This window comes from Anabrus simplex, chromosome 2 (genome assembly GCF_040414725.1).
Source record: "Anabrus simplex isolate iqAnaSimp1 chromosome 2, ASM4041472v1, whole genome shotgun sequence".
NCBI lineage: Eukaryota > Metazoa > Arthropoda > Insecta > Orthoptera > Tettigoniidae > Anabrus > Anabrus simplex.
Genome location: NC_090266.1, coordinates 571,710,759 through 571,722,120, shown reverse-complemented (window position 1 = coordinate 571,722,120; position 11,362 = coordinate 571,710,759). Strand labels below are relative to the sequence as shown.

Sequence of the window (11,362 nt, the reverse complement as noted above, 5' to 3'; positions counted from 1 at the left end):
TACGTATTTACGGAGCGGTAAAGGTGTCTTTCTTAATAATTTGAAATAATACTTTTACTCTTTTCCGCATGTGTTTGTAAAAAGTACTATGTTTTTAAGATACTTATTATATTGCATTGCATTCGTACGTGGTATGAGTGACCGTGTACACCTCTTGAAGGGAAGGAAGGGAAAAAAGACGTTTCAACCTCCAGTAGAATGAGACTTTGAGGAACTGATTCCCTATCTGTTTGCCACCCGGGCAACTGCCCTAAATACAGATCAGCAGTGATTGATTGACTGAACTTATATACGTATTTACGGAGCGGTAAAGGTGTCTTTCTTAATAATTTGAAATGATACTTTTACTCTTTTCCGCATGTGTTTGTAAAAAATACTATGTTTTTAAGATACTTATTCTATTGCATTGCATTCGTACGTGGTATGAGTGACCGTGTACACCTCTTGAAGGGAAGGAAGGGAAAAAAGACGTTCCAACCTCCAGTAGAATGAGACTTTGAGGAACTGAGCACGTATGTTACTTTCGAGATTCATTAATCTTCACCATACCCAACAAAAGTATTACGCTTCGCCACTGGTTGTTAGTGACTCACAAGTCATAAGTTATATAATATTTCGTATGTTTCTTCGCATTATCACGTTCAATTTAAATTTCGTGCCTTGAGCATTAATATTTACTTACTTTAGACATCTATTTTCTTTTGCTTGAACTTAATGTTTATACGTTTTATTTCAACTGAAGTCAGTCTGTTTCATTCAGTGGAATACATCTAGTTAGTTACCCTTCATACCTTACCAAGTTGTGGCGGATGATGTATCCCTGAGAAGAGAAAACTAAGTGAATATTTTAGCAATGCCAGGATACGTACTCAAGAACTCTTCACCAACACATACTCATAGGGTAGAGTAAGTAGCTGTTGAACAGGGGCAACCGAGGATTTATGAAATGCTCTCGGAGAAAGGTACAATATAATAAAAATAATAGAGACTTAACTACAAAGAAAGACTGACGTCTAGATAACTATATGAGGCACCAGAGCTTGCGTATGCTTGGTCGAGTGGAGTACGCACATGAGAATACGTATGAGGTCATTTTAAGTATCGCTGAAGAATTTGGGGAGGATCTCTCTCTAGAGAACATTGGTAGATCCCATAGAATAGGAAAAGAGGAAGTGGTCGCCCGAGACCAATAATACTCAAGTTTGTGTCCTGAAGGAAGAGCAACGCGATGCATATTAACAACAGAAAACGGAAAGGTACAAGTAAAACTAGGAAAATATGAAATTTCCGATCACTAATTGTGAAGAACTAAATAGCATTAGTTAGTCATGACCCTGAACATGTCAGATGAAAACGAGCAGAATACTACAATTCGTATAAATTGTACATTTTTAAATATTATAACCTTTAATAACTTAAAATTGAATTGTCAACATTCTAATCTTCCCTCCATCTGGCATTTAGTAACTTTTAAGTTATTTAAGAGGTTATTAGAAAGTAATGTACCCAACTACAGCCATCTCCTCAAACTCCCGTCTCCCCTTTCGAAACCATTGCAAACTCGCCCACTGTCATTCCTTCCCTACCACTTGGATCGCTACAAGAGCACCACGTAAATATACGTAGCTTACTTTCCCATTTTAACGAATTCTCAGAAATATTCTCAAACGGCAGTTTCCATAATCTAATATTTCAGAGTCATTGTTAAAACTATATATCCCGTCCTCCCTAGTAGACCTACACATGGAGAGTTACAAGCTAGTAAAGAATGACGGAAGAGGGAAAGGTGGAGGAGGCGTAGAGATGCAGCTGTGCAACCACATGAATTGCCAAGAAATATTTGAAACAACGAACGAATATTACAACGGGAAGAGGTCTTACTTGTCGAGTTGCAAATTCGTAGTGCTAAGTGTTTATTTGGTGTAATGTATCATATCTCTAAGATGAAATGTATGTTGTCCGGAGGAAGTACTGCAGGGCCTTTTACCCCGGTATGAACATGTAGTTTTATGGGTAACTTCAACGCTAACAGGCTACATTGTGACTCTGTTGAATCTAGATAACTGATAAGCAGACTTCACTAAATATGACAACCCCTCCCCTTAACCCTGTACGGTAGACCACACAGCTATGTCCCACACACTGATGGTCCAAATCAAAATACACATTACTGACAGAATGTCAACGTATGAATAAACGTCAGGTCCCGTAATATCCCATCATGAACTTATTTACGGACCATATACACTCACCTGTTCCAGATATGAACCTGAATTCCTTACTTTACGAGACTTCAAAAACTTAAACAAAGAGGTGTTCTTTAAGGACGTACTACGTGACTACATGGCTTAGACTACAAAATATCCTAACTGTATGACGAACATACCCTCATAAATCTTGCGTGAAAAATCCATCCGCGGACAACTTCAAAGACTACAGAAAATCGCGTAATAGTATAACACAAAATATCAGAAATGCTAGGATACATCATACATCTTTCTTCACTGTAGACTTTTATGCCTTTCAGCGTTCAGTCTACAAACCTCTGTGATTATACTAAGCTCTTTCACACCTCCGTATTTGTTACTAGCTCTGTGGCCCGGTTTTATATCTCTTATCTTTAAATCATTAGAAACTAAGTCTAACCTTCACTGTCTATGTCTTCGTCTATTCTGTTCGCCTCCATGACAAAGTCCATTATTCTCCTTGGTAACCTATCTTACCCCATTCGCTAAACATGGCCCTACCACCGAAGCCAGTTTATGAGTACAGCTGCATTAACTGAGTTCACTCATAACTAAGCCATATCTCCTCATTCCGACTAACCTCTTACCATTGTTCCCACGTGTTTTTACTTGCGATCATTCTCCCTACTTTCAGGCCTGCTACTTATAGTTTATGAATAGGATATCCTGAGTCCTCCCAGATTTCACCCCCTTGAAACAAATTTGCCTGAAAGCAGACCGGTGTAAAGATACATTCGTACGTGATATGACACTCTTACATAATACTGTTGATCGCAGTTGCTAGCGAACTGCGTTAGCTTCGTTGCACCTTCATTCAATCTCACTTCCAATACTACCATCGTGATTGAATACACATCCTAAGTACTTAAAACATTATCTACTTCTCCAGCTCTGGATTCCCAACCTGACATTCTATTCTCCTAGGTTTCTTACCTACTGACAACACTAATTTTTATAAAAATCATACTTACTGCACTTATTTTCAAGTTCCACAATACTATTAGACTACAGGTTTTCAGCACAATCTGCCTTTAAGATCAAGTCGTCCGCATAGGCCAAAATGCTTACTACATTTCCACCTAACTGAATTCCTCCCTGTTACTTTATACCTTTGAGTAGATGAGCCATGTAAACTGCACTATTAGTTAGGCTTCTTTCTAAGTGTGAACTGCCACCGTGTTTTTGACCGTGGCGCTATCCACTAAGGTAAGGTAAGGGTTATTCTGCCCGAAGCCAGGTCCGAACCTCCGCAGAGGCGTTCCTGAGCCGGAGTTTACGTGCGGTAGGGTGGCCAGTTCCTTTCCGCTCCTCCATTCCCTTACCTCCCACCAACAGCGCGTGGCAACCCATCCAAATCCTGACCACGCCCAATGTTGCTTAACGTCGGAGATCTCACGGGATCCGCTGTTTCAACACGGCTACGGCCGTTGGCTATCCACTAAGAACTTGTTAAAATATATCGTATCCAAGGAGTTCTACGTAAATTGATTAGATGTCTCTAGTGGTTACTTTCCAGTGCTTCCTCGTGTTATGTACTGTAACTAAATTATTGGGAATGTTCATGTTTGTGATTACTCTTCTGTTGTCTATTTGTTATTTTGAAGTTGGCACTACTGTCATATGGTTCATTAACCAATTAGAATCTTCCTTATGGTATTATATTCCACCAATAGGAAAACACATTATATCATGATGTATCTAGAATTCTCACCCAATCTCACTATAAGTAATGTGAGTTTGGACCTAATTTTGTCAGTCTTCATCGCGACAAATCAAGAAGTAACCAGGACAATTAAGGGGAGGGGGATCCAAATGCAGACTGAAGATAAAGTGGAGAAACTATGACAGAAGAAAAACCAGCACTGTTTGTAGAACGAAGAGTGTGAGAAAACCGTAAAGAACAGGATAAGTACCTAGAGAGATTGGAGCAACAAGAAGAACCCGAAATAAGTTGTATGTTTTCTAGAATAGAGTAAAGAAACTGCCAGAAGACAGGGGATGAAGCAGGAACTGCACGATATCGATAACAGCTTTAGTAAGAACTCCAGCAGAGGCTTTTCCGGAAGGATCAAAAAGAGACTGGCAAGATTCAAGGGCAAAGAACTGTTCATAAGAGACAAGAAAGGGGACTTGGACGTAAGTACGGAGGGGAACAATGAAGTACTGGCGGAGTACTTCCAGAGAACAATGGAGTACTGGCGGAGTACTTCCATGACCTACTAAAATTGGAATCACCTGTAAACAAACTGAAACTCGGTTCCGACCTAGAAGAGAGATCTACGACTTCCGATTAGAGATGAGGTGGCACAAGCCATATGGGACTTGAAGAATAACACGATGATTGGATATCGGTGGAGATGATGAAGTGGCGAGGTGACTGACCGATAGACAACATGATCAGGTCATAATCCAGATCTCAAGGGGGAATGAATTTTCGGAAGTGCGTAAGAACCGAATCATAGTACCGATAAACAGGAAAGGAGCAAGTGGCACATAAACAAGCATGGAGGGATATTTTTACTAGAGGTCGGTTACAAGGTGCTCTCGGAGCTCCTCTTGAAAAGAGTAGAAGAACATACAGAAATTACAGTATTAGATTACCAAAGTGGGTGTTAGGAGTGAACGAGTGTGCATAGAGTTGATCCTTACTATGAAACAACTGATAAAAAGCAGGGCCTTGTAAAACGAGAAGATGGGAGTAACCTTCGTGGACTTCAAGAAGGCATACGACTCCTTAGACAGACGCTGGGTAGGATTCTGAAGAAAAGAGGAATAGATGGCATCACACGTGAACTGATAAATGAGATACAAAAGACGCAAAGGCAAGAATGAGGTTCAGGAGTGCGCTATCAGAAGAGTTTAAGATCAAGACTTGGGATAAAACATGTAGACGGAGTGTCGCCGATCAACATAGCACTGGATGAACTTATCCAACAAACTATAAGATGGGGATACCGGAAAAAGACGTGGGGAGGCAAGTGCACAAGGCACAGGTAGACTGCCTAGCACTTACGGACGACATAACCATAGTAAGCGAGAAAGAAGAAGACGAAAAGAAATAACTCCACAACGTGAGCAAGATATCCAGGAGGTTAGGACTACGGATTACCCACGACAAGACGAAGACTCTCAACACTACTGGCTATTGAAAAATACCAGAAGGCACAGCGCAGAAGGTAGACTAGTTTTAGTATCTTGGAGAAAGTGTAACGGAAAGGATCAGGAGCAGCGCGGGGATAAAATGGAGGTTGAGAAATACTAATACCACCTACCTTGTGACCAGGGAAGTGTACAATACTGTTAAAGAAATATAGCATGGATCAGGCACTACAAGACAACAGTGAGGAACGTGGTGCTGTGCGCGGCCGAAGAGATGACACTAGGAGGACGGGGAGGCAGAACAACTGGAGAAAGAAAAGAGAAAATTCCTGAGGAATACAGTGGGACCAAGGAAAGAAGAGGTCACAGATGGGAACGAAGATCAAGGGACGAACTCTACCGAAACATGAGTACTATATAAGAAGAAATAAGACTCAAAAGGGCAAGATTTTCTGGATATATGATCGGAGTGGACGTGGGGAGAATGACCAGAAGAGTAAGGGGGATAGTGGGTAGGAAGAGAGAAAGACGGGGAACAAGTGGGCCGTCGAACTCAGGAAAGATTGGATTGAGATGGTGAACAAGGGGGAATGGACGGAGAACTGGAGGAATAGGTATACACTAACTAATATGCCAGAGTTCAACAACAGAGAAAGATACAGGAACAGGATAGAAGAACACCAATGGGGGGACAAGTGAAGTGGGTACTGACAATCTCAGCTGAAGAACGAGAAAGGAGGAGAGAGAGGATGAAAAGGTTCTGGGAGGAGAAAACGAATACCCAATCCATGAGAAAGCTACCCTTCGTTCTAGAGAGGCCGCAACGAAGGAAGGAGAAGAACAAAAAGAAAACGCATTTTCGCCTGCGAACTCTCTTTCTTACAAATGCCGTTGATTGCAACTTTGAACTAATTGTATTAGCTTTGAAGCAGCTTGTTTCACTCTGAAACAACGTGCCGCATGCTGGAAATCTCGTCTCGACAGTTCTATTCCGTAAGTATTATATCACTACCATTATTGTTCCTCCTTCAGCCAATTCTGTTATTCAAAACATCCTGATAACATTATCTTATATTGAGTGAGTTATCCTTATAATTCCTTCCTCGGTCCTGTGGTCCTCTTGGATCTACGATATGTTCACCGGATGAACAAAAGCCTTTACCCAAAATTTACTCCAACATTTTCTGGTTTGTCTCCCTTTCTAGGCGTTTCTTTACACTTAGTGAGAGGTTATCACACTAGGACTGTTATTCATAATCGGGGTTTAAGTTCCTCATACATCCCTTTGAAAGTACCTAGACTACTCAGAGTGATTAAAAGTAGTCCGTGCTGCACAAACGCCTTCCTAGGAACGAAACGAAGAAAATATGCACGGATCCAAGGATCAGGAGATCCTCTGGCAAGGAACCTGGCTTCTGTCTCCAGATAATTTTCGAGAGAAGTAGGAAACGTTACGTTATTTCAGACAATAGCCGTGGTGACGATGGATTTTCAGTATTTCTTTTTGATGCTGGGCCGATTACTTACCTGAAAAAATAATGGAAATTAAATACAGTCACTTTACACGCCTCATTTGGTATTGGGTCTCTGTGTTCTAACAGCACAACGCTGCAGTTTGGACGCGCCTATCTTAGACCAATTGACTGCTGACCAGAGTGTTTCGTGTTCAATTGTTAGCACTGACTGAAGGTCTTTTTTGAAATCCAGGCAGGAATAGGGCTATCATATTCACCCTATGGCGATTAGGGAAGTATATAGTCAGATAATTTACAAGAATAATCACGAAATCTAGAAAAAACGGTGGTTAAACCCAAGCGGTTAACCTCATGGCATCCACAACAATCCTACGGAAAGGAGTGGTGGCATGCAACATGCCACGTATTTGTCTTTAATTTCCTTATTTATTTCTTTACAATCTACTTGGGTTCATAACTAAGGTATAATTTATCTTTCATTTCAGACGCTGAGAACAATGAATTCAAATGTCCGTTTGGTTTACATCCATGCAGTAATGCAAATGTCTGCATCCCTCAAGCAATGAACTGCGATGGTCACAGGGACTGCCCAAATGGAAGCGATGAATTGGATTGTAGTAAGTACTTCCCTCTTTCGTCTATCAGTAAGCTCTAATATTTAAAATTATTGATTAGATGACTGAATAATCTGCGACAAACTGGAAGTGTGTTCATTGTAGAGTTTTATGTAACTCTGTTGAAATTTTACAAATACAAAATAAATATTGTTTTCAAGGTATCAAAACTAATTGTTGAAGGATATCTAGGATACCTTGGAGTTAAGTGAAAATTACGAAGCTGTAAAGCATTACTGTTTTCTGAACATTAAAATATCAGCTAACATAACTCATAGCGGCACATACCAGAAACCTGAGTAATCTGAACGCTCTTATCATCGATCAGGAAAGAATGAAATGTATAATTTTATTTGGGTTCTTTATCATTGTTTCTTCTTATCGGCTGTAGTATACCTTGGTCATAAACCTTGTAGTGCTGTGTTCTTTTCCACACGCGGAATCATGTGATAAGTGTGCTGCTATGGATAACTGAAGACCGCAAAAGAGCCCTGAAAGGCATTGAGTGGCACAGGACCGGTTTACTTTGCAGAAATGATGAAATGAATGGCATTACGATTTCAGTAGTCCACACATACTGGCCCTAGGCACAACGACGCAAACGTGAAATGAGTGATAGTCTGTTAAATGCACAGTGGTTCAGGGCCAAAATCTCACTGCTTGTTTCCCGGTGCTCTTAAATTATATAGAGAACAGTCCATTAGTTCGTAAGACAGGCAACGGATGAATCTGAAACATTATTCATCGTAATCAAGGGAGATTTTAACGTTTAAATCTGGGAAATTGCATTATTTCCGAGGGGTATTGTTTCTGCTGTAACAGTTCACATCGTAACTATAGTTTCGATTTTAATTCTGCTAATATTCTGCCAGGAAGAACATCAAAACGTAAGTCGCGATTCTTTACATAGTTTAACGCGTTCCTGACATGACTCACGATATTCTTAGGATGCATATTGCTCTAACTTTAAGGCGCTGGAGTTACGAATGTTATATAGTGGAAAAATATTGGAGTTTATCATTAAATGATGGATGCATAATGGAAAACAATTGCCATTAAAATTATAAATAATTAACAGGAAATAAACCAGTTAATATAGGTTTCTTCTAAATGAATATTCAGTTAATTGGATCAAACTTCAAAATAATTAGGCCTATGAAGTTTAAGAAGGAACCTTCTTGAAAGTTGAAATTTGTTTCAACCCATTTAACCATTCACATTAAAATGATTAAATACATAATCATTGTAACAAGTTCTAATTAAAATTCAGTTTTAGTAGGGAGCTTAATGGAAATTGAAATTTGTTTTAATCTAGTTAATCTTTCAAGTTAAAAGTTCACTTCGCGTACGTCCTCATTGGAAGGTTGTTCTGGACGTACGATACTAACAAGCGTTTCACAGAACTGCAATACTATAGAGATTTCGTGGGGTGAGCGATTTGATTCACTTGCTAAGTTAGTGAAGTAACGCTGAAGGTTTTCAGTCTGTGGAAAACGATAATTTTAACACATATTGACGGCTCCAAGTATTAGCATCGTAATTCCAAAATGAGCCACAATGAGTTACGGTCATCGCCAAAACTAAACTTCAATATTTTTCCGCTGTATAAAATTCGTAACTCCAGCGCCTTAAAGTTACCGCAATATACATCCTAAGAATATCGCGAGTCATGTCAGGAACGCATTCGCCTATGTAAAGAATCGCAACTTATGTTTTGAAGTTCTTCCTGGCAGAATGTTGGTAAAATTAAAATCGAAACTGTAGTTAAGATATGTTTACTGCTTAGAAGTGTGCGACGTATATCGATATTTATCGTTCGCGCTGTAGTTAGGGGTACTTTCACCTAGGTCCGCCGCAATCCATGTGTCCAATGAAGATGTGGTCAGCAGTATGAGTGTATCCGTTGACTTTGTTGAGAACGGGTTCCGTCTTTCTGGTGTCTGTTAAGTTCTAAAATTATTATGTACTCCAGCCGAACGCTAACATTTATTGCTATGATTGACAACCCTACGAATATTGTACTGGTACAAGGAAAGCTCAGAAATCAAAAGGTGGTCCGAAAACTGAACATGGCACAAATAAGGAAAACACCAGATGAAGCAATAAATTCAACTTATATTGGCCACAGTAATTCAAATAAACAAACTGTGGAAGCTAACCATAAAAACGTATATAAGTTAAAGGCCAGGATTCTTAAGGAAAATAAACACTTGACAAGTAACGAATGTTACTCAGTACTTCAAATGAGAAAACAAGATCGTTTAATGTGGAAAGAAAAATATTTAATAAATAGGAATAAATTAATTTACAAGCAATAAAAACTGGGAGATGGTTAGAATGATAATAATTATGAACAGAAGTTCATAGATCAAAATGTTTTACAAGGGTAGTAAATTATTGATGCATAATAGAAAACAATGGCCATTAAAATTATAAATAATTAACAGGAAATAAACCAATTAATATAGGTTTCTTAATAATGAATATCCAGTTAATTGGATTCAAGTTCATAAATAATAGGCCTATGCAGTTTAATAAGGAACCTCCCTGAATGATGAAATTTGTTTCAACCTAATTAACCATTCACATCAAAATTATTAAATACACTGACTGACAGAGCAAATGCAACACCAAGAAGGAGTGGTTCGAAAGGGATGAAAGTTGGGGAAAAACAGAGACGGCACGGACGAATAATTGATGTTTATTTCAAACCGATATGCAGGTTACACAATGCGCACGGCATCGACTCAGTAGGATGTAGGACCACTGCGAGCGGCGATGCACGCAGAAACACGTCGAGGTACAGAGTCAATAAGAGTGCGGATGGTGTCCTGAGGGATGGTTCTCCATTCTCCGTGAACCATTTGCCACAGTTATTCGTCCGTACGAGGCTGGGGCAGAGTTTGCAAACGGCGTCCAATGAGATCCCACACGTGTTCGATTGGTGAGAGATCCGGAGAGTACGCTGGCCACGGAAGCATCTGTACACCTCGTAGAGCCTGTTGGGAGATGCGAGCAGTGTGTGGGCGGGCATTATCCTGCTGAAACAGAGCATTGGGCAGCCCCTGAAGGTACGGGAGTGCCACCGGCCGCAGCACATGCTCCACGTAGCGGTGGGCATTTAACGTGCCTTGAATACGCACTAGAGGTGACGTGGAATCATACGCAATAGCGCCCCAAACCACGATGCCGCGTTGTCTAGCGGTAGGGCGCTCCACAGTTACTGCCGGATTTGACCTTTCTCCACGCCGACGCCACACTCGTCTGCGGTGACTATCACTGACAGAACAGAAGCTTGACTCATCGGAGAACACGACGTTCCGCCATTCCCTCATCCAAGTCGCTCTAGCCCGGCACCATGCCAGGCGTGCACGTCTATGCTGTGGAGTCAATGGTAGTCTTCTGAGCGGACGCCGGGAGTGCAGGCCTCCTTCAACCAATCGACGGGAAATTGTTCTGGTCGATATTGGAACAGCCAGGGTGTCTTGCACAAGCTGAAGAATGGCGGTTGACGTGGCGTGCGGGGCTGCCACCGCTTGGCGGCGGATGCGCCGATCCTCGCGTGCTGACGTCACTCGGGCTGCGCCCGGACCCCTCGCACGTGCCACATGTCCCTGCGCCAACCATGTTCGCCACAGGCGCTGCACCGTGGACACATCCCTATAGGTATCGGCTGCGATTTGACGAAGCGACCAACCTGCCCTTCTCAGCCCGATCACCATACCCCTCGTAAAGTCGTCTGTCTGCTGGAAATGCCTCCGTTGACGGCGGCCTGGCATTCTTAGCTATACACGTGTCCTGTGGCACACGACAACACTTTCTACAATGACTGTCAGCTGAGAAATCACGGTACGAAGTGGGCCATTCGCCAACGCCGTGTCCCATTTATCGTTCGCTTCGTGCGCAGCACAGCGGCGCATTTCACATC

General features: G+C 41.2%; 1 protein-coding gene across 1 annotated transcript in view; it reads left to right on the top strand.

Moving 5' to 3' along the window:
- The first annotated feature begins 7,216 nt into the window (after positions 1-7,216).
- LOC137498472 (relaxin receptor 1-like) overlaps positions 7,217-11,362 on the top strand; it is a 342,152-nt gene continuing 338,006 nt past the window's right edge. Inside the window, exons 1-2 of the mRNA XM_068226010.1 lie at positions 7,217-7,223; positions 7,306-7,437. Of these exons, the coding sequence (XP_068082111.1) occupies positions 7,217-7,223; positions 7,306-7,437 (139 nt within the window). The remainder of the gene's footprint in view (positions 7,224-7,305; positions 7,438-11,362) is intronic.